The 21,621-nt window shown below is 47.9% G+C and overlaps 1 protein-coding gene across 1 annotated transcript in view; it reads left to right on the top strand.

Moving 5' to 3' along the window:
• The window catches only part of LOC121854071 (leucine-rich repeat extensin-like protein 5), a 30,307-nt gene extending 8,976 nt beyond the window's left edge, over positions 1 to 21,331 (top strand). The window contains exons 3-4 of the mRNA XM_042348461.1: positions 17,712 to 18,155; positions 21,156 to 21,331. Coding sequence (XP_042204395.1) covers positions 17,712 to 18,155; positions 21,156 to 21,331 — 620 coding nt within the window. The remainder of the gene's footprint in view (positions 1 to 17,711; positions 18,156 to 21,155) is intronic.
• The last annotated feature ends 290 nt before the right edge of the window (positions 21,332 to 21,621 follow it).

Here is a 21,621-nt window from a genome sequence, read left to right as displayed (position 1 = left end):
TGGGCAGGGAAGGGTGGGCAGGGAAGGGGTGGGCAGGTATGGGTGGGCAGGAAGGGTGGGCAGGAAGGGTGGGCAGGTATGGGTGGGCAGGGAAGGGTGGGCAGGGAAGGGTGGGCAGGTATGGGTGGGCAGGGAAGGGTGGGCAGGTATGGGCAGGGAGGGTGGGGAGGATGGGCAGGGAAGGGGTGGGCAGGAGGGTGCAGGGGGCAGTGGGTGGGCAGGGTGGGCAGGGAAGGGTGGGCAGGGAAGGGTGGGCAGGTATGGGTGGGCAGGTATGGGTGGGTGGGCAGGGAAGGGTGGGCAGGAAGGGTGGGCAGGAAGGGTGGGCAGGGGAAGGGTGGGCAGGTATGGGTGGGCAGGAAGGGTGGGCAGGTATGGGTGGGCAGGAAGGGTGGGCAGGTATGGGTGGGCAGGTATGGGTGGGCAGGTATGGGTGGGCAGGTATGGTTAGGCAGGGAAGGGTGGGCAGGTATGGGTGGGCAGGTATGGGTGGGCAGGTATGGGTGGGCAGGTATGGTGGCAGGAAGGGTGGGCAGGTATGGGTGGGCAGGGGTGGGCAGGGAAGGGTGGGCAGGGAAGGGTGGGCAGGAAGGGTGGGCAGGTATGGGTGGGCAGGTATGGGTGGGCAGGAAGGGTGGGCCAGGGAAGGGGTGGGCAGGTATGGGTGGGCAGGGAAGGGGTGGGCAGGTATGGGTGGGCAGGGAAGGGTGGGCAGGTATGGGTGGGCAGGTATGGGTGGGCAGGGAAGGGTGGGCAGGGAAGGGTGGGCAGGTATGGGTGGGCAGGAAGGGTGGGCAGGTATGGGTGGGCAGGAAGGTGGGCAGGGAAGGGTGGGCAGGGGAAGGGTGGGCAGGCATGGTGGGCAGGAGGTGGGCAGGGAAGGGTGGGCAGGGAAGGGTGGGCAGGGGAAGGGTGGGCAGGTATGGGTGGGCAGGTATGGGTGGGCAGGGAAGGGTGGGCAAGGGCGCTGCGTGCACAAGCATAACTCATAAAAAGTCAGACACAGATTTTATCGATCCTGTGTGTACGAGAGCTGTGGCGAGGACCACTGCTGCCACCACCCTTCAGGGCTGCCACCACCGCTGCCACCACCCTTCAGGGCTGCCACCACTGCTGCCACCACCCTTCAGGGCTGCCACCACCGCTGCCACCACCCTTCAGGGCTGCCACCACCGCTGCCACCACCCTTCAGAGCTGCCAACACTGCTGCCACCACCCTTCAGGGCTGCCACCACCGCTGCCACCCTTCAGGGCTGACACCACTGCTGCCACCACCCTTCAGGGCTGCCACCACTGCTGCCACCACCCTTCAGGGCTGCCATCACTGCTGCCACCACCTTCAGTGCGCAGCACTGCTGCCACCACCCTTCAGGGCTGCCAACACTGCTGCCACCACCCTTCAGGGCTGCCAACACCGCTGCCACCACCCTTCAGGGCTGCCAACACCGCTGCCACCACCTTCAGGGTTGCCAACACTGCTGCCACCACCCTTCAGGGCTGCCATCACTGCTGCCACCACCCTTCAGGGCTGCCATCACTGCTGCCACCATCCTTCAGGGCTGCCAACACTGCTGCCACCCTTCAGGGCTGCCAACACTGCTGCCACCCTTCAGGGCTGCCAACACTGCTGCCACCACCCTTCAGGGCTGCCGCCACCATCCTGCAGGGCTGCCACCATCCTGCAGGGCTACCACCACTACTGCCACCATCCTGCAGGGCTGCCACCATCTGCAGGGCTGCCACCATCCTGCATGGCTACCACCACCTGCCACCATCCTGCAGGGCTACCACCACTACTGCCACCATCCTGCAGGGCTGCCACCATCCTGCATGGCCACCACCACTACTGCCACCATCCTGCTCTACCACCACTACTGCCACCATCCTGCAGGGCTGCCACCATCCTGCAGGGCTACCACCACTACTGCCACCATCCTGCAGGGCTGCCACCATCTGCAGGGCTACCACCACTACTGCCACCATCCTGGGGCTGCCACCATCCTGCAGGGCTACCACCACTACTGCCACCATCCTGCGCCAACACCACCACTGCGCCACCATCCTGCAGGGCTACCACCACTACTGCCACCATCCTGCAGGGCTGCCACCATCTGCAGGGCTGCCACCACTACTGCCACCATCCTGGGGCTGCCACCACTATGCCACCATCCTGCAGGGCTGCCACCACTATTGTCACCATCCTGCAGGGCTGCCACCACTATTGCCACCATCCTGCAGGGCTGCCACCACTACTGCCGCCATCCTGCAGGGCTGCCACCACTATTGCCACCATCCTGCAGGGCTGCCACCACTATTGTCACCATCCTGCAGGGCTGCCACCACTATTGCCACCATCCTGCAGGGCTGCCACAACTATGTCACCATCCTGCAGGGCTACCACCACTACTGCCACCATCCTGCAGGGCTGCCACCATCCTGCAGGGCTACCACCACTATTGCCACCACCATCCTGCAGGGCTGCCACCACTACTGCCACCATCCTGCAGGGCTGCCACCATCCTGCAGGGCTACCACCACTATTGCCACCATCCTGCAGGGCTGCCACTACTGCCACCACTACTGCCACCATCCTGCACCATAATATGATATAAACCAACCTAACTTTTCCTTCTTTCATCCTCCTTCTTTTCACCCTTCCTCCCCTCTCCCCCCCCACTTTCTCCCCTAACTCCACCCTCTCCCTCAATCCATCGTCCCCCCCACCCATCCTCCACACCCCCCCAATTCTCTCACCATCCTCTCAGACACACAAGAGGCAAAAGGTCAAGTACCCTTCACCTCCACACACCAGAGTGCCATTTAGTGGTGGTGGTGGTGGTGGTGGGGTCATTATCATCACTATCACCACCACCACAATTATCATCAACACAACAACAACAACAACATCAATAATAATAATAATAATAATAATAATAATAATAATAATAATAACAATAATAATAATAATAATAATAATAATAATAAATAATAATAATAATAATAATAATAATAATAATAATAATAATAATAATAATAATAAAAGTACTGGGTCATTTACAGTAGTTAGGATAGGATAGGATAGGTTAGGTTAGGATAGGTTAGGATAGGATAGGATAGGTTAGGTTACTACACTCCATCGTTCGTTATAAACAACAGTACTTGTGGCCGTAATAAATGTTGTGCCGCCTTACTGGACAGAAAGTAATGTACCGTGAATAAATGAGAGCTGGGTGTAGTGTGTTACCATGCATGCACTACCAGCAAACCTAACCTACCTTAACCTAACCTTACCTGGCTCTACCCAACCTAACCTACCTTAACCTAACCTTACCTGGCTCTCAACCTAACCTCCAACCTACCTTAACCATACCTGGCCTAACCTGCAGCCAACCTAACCTTACCTGGCTCTGCCCAACCTAACCTACAACCCAACCTGCCACCAGGCTCTACCCAACCTAATCTACCTTAACTTGCCTGACTCTACCCAGCTACCTCACCTCACCAACTCTCCTGGCCTCCTCCCATACCTGCCTGCACAACCTTCACGGCTCTACCCAACCTAACCTACCTTAACCTAACCTTACCTGGCTCTACCCAACCTAACCTACCTTAACCTAACCTTACCTGGCTCTACCCAACCTAACCTACCTTAACCTAACCTCTTCTACCCAACCTAACCTAACCTAATCTTCACCTCCAGCATTAGTTAACTTTTCTCTCTATATTTACCTTTGCTAATTACGAAGAGAGAGACTCGACCACACCTCTTGTAATCTTATCTACAGCTAAGTGATGGTCGTCAATATTAACCCTTACATGTAATGCACCGTCAAGTGACCCCGACAGGTAACCCGACAAGTGAACCTTCAGGTAACCCGACAGGTGACCCGATAGGTGACCCCGACAAGTGACCCCGACAGGTGACCCCAAGAAGTAACCCGACAAGTGATCCTAATGATGACCTGACAGGTGACTCAACAGGTGACCCTGACAAATGAGCCGACAGGTGACCCAGCAGGTGACCCCGACAAACCGACAAGAAAGACTAGGAGGAGGAGGAGGAGGAGGAGGAGGAGGAGGAGGAAGAAGAAGAGGCTTATTACACCTCAGCCCTATTAAACTGGGGCCTATTAGAACAGGCTATTAGGTAAGAGTAGAGCCTATCGGGACGAGGTCGAATAGAACAAGGGGACAATTTCACCTGTACTCACCTGTAATTAATCCTCAGGTGGCTCCTCCTTCACCCACACTCACCTGAAGAGAGAGACAAGAACATTTCATTAATACTTCATGGCTCACACATACCTACTGACGCAATTTGGTTTACATTACTAACCTAACCTAACTAATGACCTCTTTCGTTAATTACTCAGCAACCTAATGACCGCTTTCGTTAGTTACTCAGCTACCTAATGACCGCTTTCGTTAGTTACTCAGCTCACTAATGACCTCTTTCGTTAGTTACTCAGCTCACTAATGATCTCGTTAATTACTAAACTCACTAATGACTTCTCTCGTTATTGGTTGTAACATAACGCAATTTTTAAAAATATTTCTTCATTAGTTAATTAAATGTACACAACAGATGTGATTATGTAAAGGTCAGACTGCACGTGTGTGTGTGTGTGTGTGAGTGTGTGTGTGTGTGTGTGTAACAGCAAACAACGTGAATCCCAATGCTGAATGGGATACTCTTATTACTGTCGTGACAAAAACCTGCAGAGACCCTCGGCCAGGTCAATAGAATACACCAGGACTGGTTTGATGAAAACGACCCGGCAATCAATGTACTCATCGATGATAAACGTGCTGCTTTTACTTACTGGCAGAACAACCCTCAGTCTCGGACCAAAGCTGATACCTTCCGCAAGAAGAAAGCGGCAGCCCAACAGGAACTTCGCAATCTAAAGAATGATTGGCTTAAAAATAAAGCATGTGAAGCACAAAAACTTGCACGAATATTTCATTTCCACTAAAACATTTTATGGGCCAGTCACTCGTGGCGCAGCCCCCCTCCGCTCATCTGACGGTAACCTCATAATTATTGACGGTGAAGGCCTCCTTCAGTGATGGAAGGAGCACTACCATTCATTGCCCAACTGAAACACTGCTGTGGATGTCCTGACTACCCAGCAGGTCCCTCAGCATCCAGAGCTGACCCACCTCAGCTATCCTCCATCCCTGGATGAGGTAGCTACTGCCATCAAACAGCCGAGGTGTATAAAGCAGGAGGACCTCTGCTTACCAGCCGTCTCCACTCTCTCCTGGAGAATATGTGGGAAAAGGAGGAAATCCCCCAAGCTCTTAAAGACGCCTCCATTGTCAATATTTATATGAACAAGGGAGACCGGTCAGACTGTGGCAACTTCCATGGGATCTCACTGCTGTCTGTAGCTGGCAAGATTATCGCCCGAGTCCTCCTAGACAGACTTCTTCCTGAGGCGGAAAACTTCCTCCCAGAATGTCAATGTGGTTTTAGACCATCACGTGGCACCACTGACATGATCTTTGCTGTCCGTCAGACACAGGAAAAGTGCAGAGAACAGCGTCATGACCTGTACATGGCCTTCATCGACCTAACCAAGACCTTCGACTCGGTCAACAGGGAAGCCCTCTGACAGACCCTCAGCCGTTTTGGCTGCCCACCAAAATTCATCGCCATTGTGAGGCAACTCCACGGTGGCATGAATGGCAGTGTCCTGCACAACGTCACCCAGTCAGAGTTCTTCCCCATCCAAACAGGGGTTAAACAAGGGTGTGTACTGGCACCAACTCTCTTTTCCATCTTCTTGGCTGCCTTCCTTACTCGTGCCAGTGCCAATTTAGCAGGCGGGGTGAACATCGAGTACCGGGTGAAGAGTCTTTTCAACATACGACGACTACGGGCAAGAACGAAGGTGACGGCAGCTTCCATTAATGAACTTCAATATGCAGACGACCTCACTCTTGATGCTCATACTGAACACGATCTACAGGAGATCCTGAACACGACCTACGGGAGATCCTGAACACCTATGCAGATGAGTATGCACACCTCGGCCTTGAGGTGAATGAACGTAAGACTCGGATTCTCTTGCAACCTGCCCCTGATTCAGCTACAGCTCCACCATCCATCCAACTTAACGGTACTACCCTCTCTAATGTTGCCCACTTTCGGTATCTCGGCTCCCACCTGTCCACCACCGCAGACATCGATGAAGAGATTCACCATCGGATCAGATGTGCATCTCAAGCCGTTGGCAGACTCCGTACCCGTGTCTTCAGCTGTAGGGAGCTGAAATTATCTACAAAGTTTCATGTATATCGAGCAGTGGTCTTCCCCACCCTGCTATATGGCAGCGAGACATGGGTCACATACAGGAGGCACCTCAACGCACTTGAAAACTTTCACCAACGTAGTCTATGTTCCATCCTCCGAGTTCGCTGGGAAGACAAGAGAACAAATGCCAGTATTCTTGCTGACACCAACTGTAGGAGCATCGAGGCTCCCATTATCCATGAACAACTACGTTGGACTGGCCATGTTACCCACATGGACGACAGTAGACTGCCAAAGCAGCTACTTTACAGTCACCTAACGAATAGTAAACGTAACGCCGGCGGGCAACTGAAAAGGTATAAGGATAGTCTTAAGACAAACCTGAAAAGGTGCCAAATGGACCCCCTCACCTGGGAGACGATTACTGCACACCGTAACGCTTGGAGGAGCACCACACGAGAAGGTGTCAATACTTTCGAGTTAGCCCGACTGTATACCGAGGCATACAAGCGCCAGCGCCGGAAAGACGCTGCCGCCGCCGCTCCCGCACTAGATGTAGCCCCCCACACGTGCAACATCTGTGGACGACTCTGCCGGTCCCGTATCGGCCTCTTTAGTCACCCCAGAACTCACCAACCTACTGTAGGTGACATCCTTAATAACTCACATCATTGTATCATAGCTGGATGATCGTCAGCCTCGATTACCAGTGACAGCAAAGTAGTAGTGTGTGTGTGTGTGTGTGTGTGTGTGTGTGTGTGTGTGTGTGTGTGTGTGTGTGTGTGTGTGTGTGTGTGTGTGTGTGTGTGTGTGTGTGTGTGTGTGTGTGTGTGTGTGTGTGTGTGTATTAATAATAATAATAATAATAATAATTAAGGTTTATTGGTAAAGAGCTTGGCAGCCAGAAGGCTGAAAATATACAGTTACATATTTGGGGAATGGGTTACGAATTACAAATAATATACAAGTGACATAAGTGACACAAATAAGACATATAGTAACTTAGATGGGGATCAGCTCAAACTACAGTTCATTTCAACATAGTGACAGTGTAGGGAGCAGTGTTTACTGGGAGTGAATACACTGATTTATTATATGTTATTGATAATTTTTACAATGGTTGGGACTGGGCTGTTCTTATAGCGATCAGTTCGTGCACGTATGGGCTGGATGCGGTTGTGGTGTCGAACAGCAATTCTCGGACAGGGGATCTCAGGTGGTAGTAGGGGCCGGTGTCGGGGATGGTGTAGAAGCTTCTTACCAAATTTGCAGATGAGGCCGTGGTGATGGTCAGTGAGAGTCGAAAGGGTCAGTGTGTTGAGCGCTTCTTGATATGTGGAGTAGGAAGGGGAGAGAATAATCTTGCATGTGTGTGTGTGTGTGTGTGTGTGTGTGTGTGTGTGTGTGTGTGTGTGTGTGTGTGTGTGTGTGTGTGTGTGTGTGTGTGTGTATTACTAATACACCATCGTTACTGTCTCCGTTACTACCGCTGTGTTTTCTTTGTTATATCTTGGTTATTATTTGGGTCATTTGCCTCGTCACCAGTCCGGTGTTATTATTAATACTGTTTGTACTACATTTGCATCTGTACACGCTCTACCACCACTACTACGTGGACCATGATAAGAGGGCCAGTGTGGCCATCATTATACATGGCCAAGGAGGTGGATCAGGGTCAGAGGGCTCAACATTATGAGGGGCAGACTGTGTAACATTATATGACAGGGTCAGAGGCTGGTGGGCACATTATACATGCAGGAGGTGGACAGGGTCAGAGGGGAGGGGAGGGAGGTCTGAGGGGCTGTGGCCAACATTATACATGCCAGGACGGAGGTGGACCAGGTCAGAGATGGCTGGGAGGTGGATCAGGTGAGGGGCTGGTGGCCAACATTATACATGGCCAGCACGGAGGTGGACCAGGGTCAGAGGGGCCAGTGCGCTAACATTATGCCACACGGAGGTGCGAGGGGCGGCAATATTTACATGGCCTGCACGGAGGTGGACCAGACACATTATTATAAAAACACAGTGAAAAACTTCGGTAATTAAATTCATATCAGTGAGGGTGAAGTGGGGAGGGGGAAGGGGGGGGGGTGGGGGAGGAGGAAAGAGAGAAGGGAGAGGGAGGAAGGAAGGGGTGGAGGAGGAGGGAGGGAGGAGATGGAGGAGGGAGATGAGGAAGGAAGGGTGGAGGGAGGAGGAGGGGAATTAAGGTGTGTGTAATGATTATGATACCAACACCACTACTATCACCACCACCACCACCACCACCATCACCACCCACCACCACTACCACCACCACCACCACCACCACCACCACCACCACCACCACCATCCACCACACCACCACCACCACCACCATCACCACCCACCACCACTACCACCACCACCACTACCACCACCACCATTACCACCACTACCATCACCACCACATTACCACCACCATTACCACCACCACCACCACCACCAACCATCACCACCACCACCACCACCACCACCATTACCACACCACACCACCACCACTATTACCACCACTACCACCACCACCACCACTCACCATCACCACCACCACCATCACCACTACCACCACCACCACTTCACCTTATTACCACCATCACCACCAATATTACCACCACCACCACCATACCACCAATTAACCACCAACACCACCAACATCACCCATCACCACCACCACCACACCACCACTAACACCACTTATTACCACCACTACCACCACCACCACCAATACCACCACACCACCACCATACATCACCATCACCACCACCACCACCACCACTATCATCACCACTACCACCACCACTAATTACTACTACCACTATTACCACCACTTATTACCACTATTACCACCTACCACCAACCACCACCAATACCACCACCATCACCACCACCAATACCACCACCATCACCACCACCTCGATTATGCGGTTCAGTTCTGGTGCCCCTATTATAGAATGGATATCAATTCATTGGAGTCGGTGCAGCGAAGAATGACGAAAATGATTCCGGGACTTAGAAACCTTCCATATCAAGATAGGTTAAAGAAACTAAACTTGCATTCACTAGAAAGACGAAGAGTGCGGGGAGATATGATAGAAGTATTTAAGTGGGTGAAAGGAATCAATAAAGGTGATATAGATAAAGTTCTTATAATATCCGAGCAGGATAGGACTCGGAACAACGGATTCAAGTTGGATAAGTTTAGGTTTAGGAGGGAGTTAGGAAGGAACTGGTTCACAAATAGGGTGGTGGACGAGTGGAACAAGCTTACCAACTTTGTAGTAAGTGCGGGAACTCTGGAAAGTTTCAAAGGGAGGCTTGATATATTCATGGATGATAGAGAGTGGTAGTAACTCTCGACAGGAGCTGCCATGCACAGGCCAACCGGCCTATTGCAGACTCCTTATTTTCTTATGTTCTTATGTACCACCACCAATACCACTACCACCACCAACACCACTACCACCACCAACACCACTACCACCACCAACACCACTACCACCACCAACACCACCACCACCATCACCAACACCACTACCACCACCTTCACCACCACCACTACCACCACCATCACCACCACCACTACCACCACCAGGTGAAGGGGTCCAGGTGAAGGGGTCCGGGTGAAGGGGTCCGGGTGAAGGGGTCCGGGTGAAGGGGTCCGGGTGAAGGGGTCCGGGTGAAGGGGTCCGTGAAGGGCGTTGTTGACTCTTCACCCATCACCTGCCACTTGGATGGGTGATTTACACACACATACACACACACACACACGATCTATCCTCACCTCTTACCGTTGGGTTTCTGTGTGTGTGTGTGTGTGTGTGTGTGTGTGTGTGTGTGTGTGTGTGTGAGGCGGGTGGCGCGTAAGGCATGGGAGCGTGAAGGCGCTGTCGACCTATTTGTGGCAGGCTCATATTCCACCTCAATCTCCCTTCCTCCCTCTTCCACCTTCCTTCCTTCCCTCCTTCCACCTCTCCCTCTCTCCCTCCTTCCTTCCTTCCCTCCTCCTCCTTCCTTCTTTCCCTCCTTCCTTCTCTCCCTCCCTCCTCCTCTTCCCTTCCCTTCCTCCCCCCCTTCCATCTCTCCATCTCCTCCTTCCTTCCCTCCCTCCTCCCTCCTCTCTACGTCTCCTACTCACTCATGTGCCTAACTCCAAAACTCCAGCCAACCTTAACTCCAGCCCAACCTAACCCAGCCCACTGACCCAACCCAGCCCCCAGCCTAACCCCTCATAACCTAGCCCAACCCCTTATAACCTAACCCAGCCCCTCATAACCTAACCCAGCCCTCATAATCCAAAGCCAAACCCAGGTGGGACTCTCAAAAGTAAGGGTTTCTGTTACATTACCTAAATTTTGCCATTAAGACAGTAATTACTTGGTAGTTACTGTCAGGGCCAGAGTAAGGATTGCCCTATACTGTACTGGTGGTGTTGTGGGTGGTGGTGGTGTGGTGAGGTTGTGGTGGTGTGGTGAGGTGATGGTGTTGTGTGGTGTGGGTGAGTGTGATGGTGTTGTGGTAGTGTGGTGAGGGTGATGAAAGTGGTGGTGTGATGAGGGTGATGGTGTTGTGGTGATGGTGCTGGTGTTGTTAGGTGGTGGTGTGGGTGAGGGTGATGGTGTGATGGTGTTGTGGTGGTGAAAATAGCCGACAAAGAAAAATCAAGACCAAAAAAAAAAAACACCGATAAACAACTAAAAACGACAGAAAAACACGAACAAACACAATGACACAGAGGACCAAACAGAACGGCTCATCCCCCCACACAACAACAGAGGATCCGTAACGTGTCGTCACCTCCTGCCATAAATTACATGTTATTGGGCAACCTCGCTCTTATCGTCGTGATTATGGCAAATTGTAGTAATAATGGCAAATTTGGATAATTATGGCAACTTTGGGTAATTATGGCAACTTTGGATAATTGTGGCAACTTTGGGTAATTGTGGCAACTTTGGGTAATTGTGGCAATTTTGGGTAATTGTGGCAACTTTGGGTAATTGTGGCAACTTTGGGTAATTGTGGCAACTTTGGGTAATTGTGGCAACTTTGGGTAATTGTGGCAACTTTGGGTAATTGTGGCAACTTTGGGTAATTGTGGCAACTTTGGGTAATTATAACTGACGTTGGGTAATTATGGCAACGTTGGTGAGTATAACGCTTTTGGTAATTATGGCAACTTTTGGGTAATTGTGGCAACTTTGGGTGTATGGCTGACGATCGTTCGTCTAGTGTTATTCAAAAGTAATAATAATAATAATAATAATAATAATAATAATAATATATATATAATATAATGTCACCGACCCATCATCTCCTTTCACTTTCTACCCTTTCATCTTGCATTTTCACACACACACACACACACACACACACACACACACACACAAACACCTCTCCCTTACACACACACATACACACAAACACCTCTCCTTACACACACAGCACTTCTCCCCAACACACAGACTGTCCATACAAACAAAGTCTCCCCACCACGCACACACACAAACACCTGTCCCTTACACAAACACTTCTCTCCCTTACCACACACACACACACCTCTCCCGTACACATACAAACACTTCACACACACACACACAGCACACTAGGAGAGGTTATGCATGAGGCAAGGAGGCTGTCGGGTGAGATGATTATATACACACACACACACACACACACACACACACATTGTATTATTATTATTATAACCCTGGTATATGAACTACCTAAACAACAACTATAACAACTACAAACATTCCCACGCAACAAGCACATCCACATTGTGTTTGTGAGTCATTGTCAATACTAAATATTCATATCTCATAATGTTTTATTTAGTATTTACAATGTCTACAATGTTTATATTAGTGTATGTACAGTCCCCTTCACTGGTGCGTTTACAGGGGCACGTTAGGTTAGGTTAGGTTAGGTTAGGGTAGGGTAGGGTAGGTTAGGTTAGGTTAGGGTAGGGTAGGGTAGGTTAGGTTAGGTTAGTTGCGCTGTGTCAGTCCACTGTTTGATTACATTCGACAGAAGGAAACTCGCAACAGTAAACAAACCATGGAATGAAAACAATATTAAAACAAATATCTCAGTGTAATGATTTGTAGAGTGTTAACATGACGAGCACTAGTGAAGGGGAGTGTACCTAGGCTATATGACGAGCCCCTGTAAACACACTAGTGAAGGGAGTGTACCTAGGCTATTACCAGCCCCTGTAAACACACTAGTGAAGTGATGTACCTAGGCTATATGACCAGCCCTGTAAACACACTAGTGAAGGGGAGTGTACCTAGGCTATATGACCAGCCCCTGTAAACACACTAGTGAAGGGGACTGTACCTAGGCTATATGACCAGCCCCTGTAAACACACTAGTGAAGGGGACTGTACCTAGACTATATGAAGAGCCCCTGTAAACACACTAGTGAAGGGGATTGTACCTAGACTATATGAAGAGCCCCTGTAAACACACTAGTGAAGGGGATTGTACCTAGACTATATGACGAGCCCCTGTAAACACACCGGCTGTTCAAAAACACAGTCTCTGGTTACTGCACAAAAGAGAGTTGTACGGACAATGACCTACTTGAAAAAAAAAACATATCACACAAACGAAAAATTTGCTATAATGAAAATTTAAAAATTCGAAGATATTAACACCTACTGCTGTGCCCTCTTTTCTTACAAATCTATCAATCACTTGCTTGACAATAATTATTTCCAGTTCCAGAATAATCAGAGATACAACTTAAGGCACCCAGAGCTACTAAGACCACCCCCCATGCGCTCCTCTCAGTCCCAGACCTCCATAAAATATCACAACTTACCCCAACCCATCCCAGCAAAGACTACGCTCCCTTCCTTTAAATCATCTTTTAAAAAATATATGTTGTCTAAGTATTAATATTTCTTGTAACACCTACTATATTTACAGTACCTGCTTTTATTGTACCATCAAAACCGTTTTATCGGAAATTATCATGTAAACATAATTGCCAACTAGACATAATCCTGACAGCTCTGTCATCTTGTTCAACCTTATTACTGTACACCCCAGGTTGTACTGCTCCCCCATTATACTTATGTTTTTCAATTCCACTGTAATTTATATGTATATATAAATAAATAAAATAAAATAAATTAACTAAAAATATTAATAAATAAATAAAATTAATAAATATTGAAGTGATAACCGTGGTAACATGTTCTTATTACCACCATGCTATTGTACTATTCCAGATAATACTAAATGTTACATAATACTTCCTTGAGATAAATGTATAGTATATATCAGGTACAGCTCAGGTTCTCAACTGGCTCAGCCATGTTAATATTGTTATTATTATCCACTCTGTATCTGTGTTTTTAATGCTAAATAAACTGTTACAATTCAATTCACTAGTGAAGGGGACTGTACAATGACCATAATGTTTATTTTAGTGTTAAAAATGTTTTCTTATGTGTTAATGTTAAAATTAACCTTACCCTCCCTTCCACCAGTGCTGCCAACCTCTCCCTCCCTTCCACCAGTGCTGCCAACCTCTCCCTCCCTTCCACCAGTGCTGCCAACCTCTCCCTCCCTTCCACCAGTGCTGCCAACCTTACCCTCCCTTCCACCAGTGCTGCCAACCTCTCCCTCCCTTCCACCAGTGCTGCCAACCCTCTCCCTTCCACCAGTGCTGCCAACATTCTCCCTTCCACAAGTGCTGCTAACCTTACTCCCTCCCTTCCACCAGTGCTGCCAACCTCTCCTCCCTTTCCACCAGTGCTGCTAACCTCTCCTCCTTCCACCAGTGCTGCTAACTCTCTCTCCTTCCCAAGGCTAACCACCTCCCTTCCACCAGTGCTGCTAACCTTCCTCCTTCCACAAGTGCTGCTAACCTTCCCTCCCTTCCACAGTGCTGGATAACTCTTACCTCCTTCCACCAGAGCGTTAACCCATCTCCTTCCACCAGTGCTGCTAACCTCTCTCCCTTCCATCAATGCTGTCAACTCTCTTCCACAAGTGCTAACCTTACCCTCTCCACTAGTGTCCTCTTCCACCAGTGCTGCTAACCTTACCTCCCTTCCACCAGTGCTGCTAACCCATTTCCTTCCACCAGTGCTGCCTAACCTCTCCCTCCATCACCAGTGCGTCGCCATACCTCATCTCCACCAGTGCTGCTAACCTCCCTCCCTTCCACCAGGCTAACCCATCTCCTTCCACCAGTGCTGCCAACCTTATCCTCCTTCCACCAGTGTGCTGCTGCAACTCCATCTCCTTCCACAAGTGCTGCCAACCTACTCCTCCCTTCCACCAGTGCTGCCAATCCACCTCCTCCCTCCACCAGTGCCAACTCACCTCCCACCAGTGCCACCTCCTTCCATCTCCACAGTGCTGCTAATCCACCAGTGCTGCTAACTCATTCTCCCTTAGTGTGCTACCAATCTACTCCCTTCCACCAGTGTAACCTTACTCCCTTCCACCAGTGGCTAACCTACTCCTTCCACCAGTGCTGCTAACCTTATCTCCTTCCACCAGTGCGTTCAACATCTCTGTAAACCTTGATGAAAATTTACTATTAAACTGAAAAGTAAGTCTAATGGGAGCGCCAACTATTGTTCGGCCTCATCCACCTCCTGTGGTCATCCACCTACTCATCCATCCACCTGTAGTCATCCACTCTGTAGTCATCCACCCTGTAGCCATCCACCCCTGTGTTCATCCACATCCTGTAGCCATCCACATCCTGTAGTCATCACCCCTGTACTCATCCACCTCCTCAGCCATCCACCCCTGTCCACATCCTGTACTCATCCACCTCCTGTACTCATCCACCTCCAATCATCCACATCCTGTGCCATCCACCTCCTGTACTATCCACCCCACCATCCACCTCCTGTAGTATCACTCCCCTGCATCATCCACCTCTCCTACCATTCAAGATCCTGCATTCGCTTGAGGCTCAAACCAGTAATTACAGTGGCTTTTGAGAACGTTGAAACTCTGGTTACCTAAGTTTTGGGATTACCTTGTGATTGAACCACCCCTAACCCAACCCAACCTTAACCCTAACAACTCTAACCCTAACCCAACCCTAACCTAACTAGGCTAGCAGGTAACCCAACCCTAACCCAAGCTACAGGTAACCCAACCCTAAATTAACTCTAACTCTAACCCAGAGGCTGCCACCAAACAGGAGGAAGAGGATAATGTGTTGTGTTATGGAGACCCTGACATGTTAGGTTGATGATCTGATCTTTCTTTCTATTTACACACACAGTCTCTAATTGTTTCCGACAACACAACACAAAACAACACACACACCACAAAACAAAACACAACACACCACAACACACCACACCACACCACAACACAACACACCACACCACACCACAAATACAGAATATCGTTTCTGTACTATTGATCTTTTTCTATTTTTGTGTTTTTATGGTTCTTTATTATTATTATTATTATTATTATTATTACTATAATTATTATTAGAAGTATTTTTATTATTAAAATTTTATTTATTTTGAATTAATTATTATTATTATTGTTATTATTACATTTTCGCCTCAGGCCCTGGATGTATTTAAACTTCAACCTAACCTAACCTTTACTTAACCTAACCATACTGAACCTAACCTAACCTTACTTAACTCTAACCATACTGAACCTAACCCAACCTTACTTAACCTAACCATACTGAACCTAACCTAACCTTACTTTAACCTAACCACACAACAGGAATCTGTCCACCAAACTCGGCTCCATCGACTGAAGTAGATTTTATAACAAGACTGTAAACATTCAGACCTCGACAGCTGACAGACACACCCACACACACCTGGCTGTTCTCCGTCCTGTGTGTGTGTGTGTGTGTGTGTAAAGGAGGAGGGTATGTGTGTGTGTGTGGAAAAGTGGGAGGTGTGTGTGAGTGTGTGTGTGTGTGTGTGTGTGTGTGTGTGTGTGTGTGTGTTGTAAAGGGAGGGAGGTGTGTGTGTGTGTGTGTGTGTGTGTGTGGAGTGTTGTGTGTGTGTGTGTGTGTGTGTGTGTGTGTGTAGTGTGTGTGTGTGTAAAGGAGGTGTGTGTGTGTGTGTGTGTCGACGGTGACACACAAGCAGTGCTGACTGGTGCTGACGTTGATCACTCTTCACAGAACACTCAACAACGTGTACAACAGTGCTACACCTCCTGTTCTGCTACCACTGTCAGAAACCACTGGCTCAACTCAAATCACATACATACATACATACATACATACATAGCGTATTACACACACACAACACAAGAGAGAGAGAGAGAGAGAGAAGAGAGAGGCGCCATGGCCACCATAACAGAGCCTAACATTAACATAAGTCAACACCTCAAGGGATAAATTACCAAATTTAACACCTGAACTACAAAGGTAAAAGGAACAACACAATATTAATGTGTCACTAATACACACAAACCTGTTACGTTACTTAATGACGTCATAACGTTACTTAACATTATAGTGTTACTTTTTGAGGCTATAACTTACTTAATGACGCTTATAACGTTACTTTAATTGACACTATAACGTTACTTAATGACGTTATAATGTTACTTAATGACGCAAAACGTTACTTAATGACGCAATAACGTATTTAATGACGCTAACGTTACTTAATGACGCTTTAACGTTACTTTAATGACGCTATAACGTTACTTAATGACGCTATAACGTTATTTAATTACGCTATAACGTTACTTAATTACGCTATAATGTTAATGACGCTATAACGTTATTTAATGATATAACGTTACTTTTAATGACGCAATAACGTTACTGGCGCAATAACGATATTTAACACCATAACGTTATTTAACACCATAACGTTACTTAACACCATAACGTTATTTTTAACACCATAACGTTGCTTAACACCATAACGTTACTTAACACCATAACGTTACTTAACACCATAACGTTACTTAACAACAATAACAGACCACTGAAACCATTAACCACCACAACACAACACCATAATGAAGAGAAGGTCAGACACTGTACTTGTACTAGTATTCACCTGGTACTAGTATCTACCTGTACTAGTATATTCACTTGTACTAGTATCTTACCTGTACTAGTAGACCATCTACTAGCATCTACCTGTACTAGTATCTACCTGTACTAGTATTCACCTGTACTCAGCATTCACCTGTACCAGTATCCACCTGCAATTAGTATCTACCCGTCTAGCATCTACCTGCCAGCATCTACCTACCTGTACTAGGCATCTACCTGTACTAGTATCTACCTGTACTCACCTGTACCAGTATCTACCTGCACTAGCACTACCTGTACTAGTATCTACCTGCACTAGTATCTACCCGCTACTAGTATTCACCTGCAATTAGTATCCACCTGTACTAGCATTCACCTGTACTAGTATCTACCTGTACTAGTATCTACCTGTACTAGCATCTACCTGTACTAGCATCTACCTGCAATTAGCATCCACCCGTACGCAGCATCCCACCCGCACCAGCATCCAACTGCACCATCCACCCGTACCAGCATCCAATCTGCACCAGCATCCACCCCGCACCAGTATCTACCTGCACCAGCATCCACCCGTACCAGCATCCACCCTGCACCAGCATCCACCTGCACCAGCATCCACCCCGCACCAGCGATCCATCTGCACCAGCATCCACCCAAGCCCAGCATCCACCCTGCACCACATCCACCCGCGTCCAGCATCCACCCGCACCAGCATCCACCGCACCAGCATCCACCACAGGTCACATCCACCCGCACCAGCATCCAATCTGCACCAGCATCCACCTGCACCAGCATCCACCTGCACCAGCATCCAACCTGCACCAGCATCCACCGCACCAGCATCCACCTGCACCAGCACCTGTACCTGCATCCACCTGCACCAGCATCCACCTGTACTAGTATCTACCTTGGCTGTATGCAAATTAGCTCGAGAAAAACACGTTATTTACTGCGTGGCGAACGAACACACACACACACACACACACACACACACACACACACACAACAACACGAGAAAAAATACTTAGCGAGACATTGAGAACTGAGACCCTGTAATTGAAGGAGATAGAGATGAGAGATGAGAGGTGAGAGGAGAGGAGATATGAGAGGTGAGGGAGAGATGAGAGATGAGATAAGGAGAGGTGAGAGATGAGAGATGAGAGGTGAGAGGTGGAGAGAGATGAGAGTGGTGAGAGATGAGATATGGAGATGTTAGATATGAGAGAGAGAGGTGAGAGATGAGAGATGAGATATGAGAGGTGAGAGATGAGAGAGATGAGGAGGAGAGATGAGAGAGATGAGAGGTGAGAGATGAGATGAGGTGAGAGATGAGAGGAGGAGAGGTGAGAGATGAGAGGTGAGAGGTGAGAGGATGAGAGAGAGGATGAGAGGTGAGAGGTGAGAGATGAGAGGTGAGAGGTGAGAGATGAGATGTGAGAGATGAGAGATGAGAGATGAGAGGGGAGAGATGAGAGGTGAGAGATGAGAGGTGAAAGATGAGAGATGAGAGGTGAGAGAGGAGGTGAGAGGTGAGAGATGAGAGATGAGAGGTGAGAGATGAGAGGAGAGATGAGAGATGAGAGATGAGAGGTGAGAGATGAGAGGTGAGAGATGAGAGGTGAGAGATGAGAGATGAGAGGTGAGAGATGAGAGATGAGAGGTGAGAGGTGAGAGATGAGAGATGAGAGGTTAGGTTAAGGGTAAGTCAGGTTAGGTAAGTAATTTGCATATTTAGGTAAAAAATTAATAATTCGTTAAAACTTCGTCACTACAGAGATAAAAGTCCGTTAAATCGAGGGTCCATTAGATGTGAAACCTCTATTTAACGAACTATATGGAGATTAAAGTTCGTTATATCGAGGTTCTCACTGTATGCAAATGAGCTGGCTAATATCGCTATTTAAACACGACAACGACTGCAGTGTGTGTTAACCCGTCCAACATGTTCAAAGTTACGGTGATTACCTTAACTTTAACCTGACTTAACCTATCCTAGCCTGACTTACCATTAACTTAACCCAACTTAACTTGGCTTAACTTAACCTTACCTAATTTAACCTAACCTAACCTGACTTACCATTAACTTAACCTAACCTAGCCTGACTTAACCTAACCTAACCTAACCACAAGAACCCGTAAATATTAGTCACAAAACATCATCAGGTGACGTCATGCCGAAACAAGATGGCGGCGAAAACTGGGATTGTTTGTTTACATAATAACAGCTGATCGCTTCTGCACCTGATCGGGCCAATCCACGAACGGAGACCTGACTTAACTTAATCTATGTTTAACTAACTTACACCAACTGAACCAAGCCTAACTAAATCCAACCTTAACCTAACCTAACCTAACCTGACTTGACTTAACTTAATCTATGTTTAACTAACTTACACCAACTGAACCAAGCCTAACTAAATCCAACCTTAACCTAACCTAACCTAACCTGACTTGACTTAACTTAATCTATGTTTAACTAACTTACACCAACTGAACCAAGCCTAACTAAATCCAACCTTAACCTAACCTAACCTAACCTGACTTGACTTAATCTATGTTTAACTAACTTACACCAACTGAACCAAGCCTAACTTAATCCAACCTTAACCTAACCTAACCTAATTTAATCCAAACGAACGGAAGTTACTCAAGCTTAACTTAATCAAACCTTGACCTAAAAAAAAACTAACCTAACCAAACACACCCAAGCCATAATACACACACACACACACACACACACACACACACACACACACACACACACACACACACACACATGTACACACAACAGGTTTACATAACAAACATATACACATTGTTGACAAATCTTACGCTATATATTTATGTATAATTAATTCCACCTGCTTTATCCTGTAGTCAGCCTTCTGTCCTGTAATCTATATCATCCTGTAACCTGTAATGCATCACCCTGTAACTTATAACTTACTGTAGTGTAACCAACCTCAATTCAGGAGTATCAGTGTTACCAACTCGGCTTCAGATTTTGACAGTGTTACCAACGTCTGCGTCGACATACCTGTAGGCAGAAAGAGGAAAAATTGGTTTTATTTTGAAAACTTTTAATAAAAGATAAATAGCATAGTGTGTGTGTGTGTGTGTGTGTGTGTGTGTGTGTGTGTGTGTGTGTGTGGGTGGGTGGTGTGTGTGTGTGTGTGTGTCCCCCCTCTCTCTCTCTCTCTCTCTCTGTCTCTCTCTAATCACACACACACACACACACACACACACACACACACACACACACACACACACACACACACCCACACACACCCACACACACACACACACACACACACACACACACACACACACACACCTTCACTCCCAGTATACTTTCATCTCATATAGTTCATTAAATAGAGGTCTTACGGACAGGTGTAACCCGATATAAAGGTTTTGCAGGTTATTTACCGTAATAAGAGGCACGCACGACCCAGCCTACCTGTTCACACCTGTCAACACTACACCTGTCAACACTCTGTCAACACCTGTCCACACCTGTCTACACCTGTCCCACCTGTCTACACCTGTCCACACCTGCCTCACCTGTATACACCTGTCCTCACCTGTCCTCACCTGTCTACACCTGTCCACACCTGTCCTCACCTGTATACACCTGTCCTCACCTGTCAACACCTGTCCGTTATATCGAGGGTCCGTTAGATGTAAAACCTCCATATAACGAACTATATAGAGATGAAAGTCCTTTATATCGAGGGTCCGTTAGATGTAAAACCTCCATATAACGAACTATATAGATGAAAGTCCGTTATATCGAGGATTCTGGTACAGTCATTTCCGTAAAGACTGTTTACTATCCTTAACTACCCTCTCCCTTAATAGCCTATCATGGTACGGAACTATCTACACCACCCATGATAACGATAGCCAATGAGGAGCCTCCACCCATGATAACGATAGCCAATGAGGAGCCTCCACCCATGATAACGATAGCCAATGGGAAGGCTTCACTCTACGGGATTAACCACAGCCTCGTTATTGTCAAGGTGTCCAGATAACGGGGTCATATTCTTAATACATAGGCATACCGTAAATTCTTGGTCACTTTGTACTATTAGGCCCCACCTAGCCCTAATAGGCCCCTAGTACTATTAGGCCCCACACAGTCCTAATAGGCCCCTAGTACTATTAGTTCCCCACCTAGTCCTAATAGGCCCCTAGTACTATTAGGCCCTCACCCGTCCTAATAGGGCTCTTTAGTATTATTAGGCCCAACATTAGCCTTAATAGGCCCCTAGTACTATTAGGGCTCAACAAAGCCCTAATAGACCCTAGTGCTATTAGGTTC

Source organism: Homarus americanus, unplaced genomic scaffold (genome assembly GCF_018991925.1).
Source record: "Homarus americanus isolate GMGI-L3 unplaced genomic scaffold, GMGI_Hamer_2.0 scaffold11284, whole genome shotgun sequence".
Classification (NCBI taxonomy): Eukaryota; Metazoa; Arthropoda; class Malacostraca; order Decapoda; family Nephropidae; genus Homarus; species Homarus americanus.
Note: the sequence above shows the minus strand (reverse complement) of the source record. Positions and strands in the feature narration are given on the sequence as shown.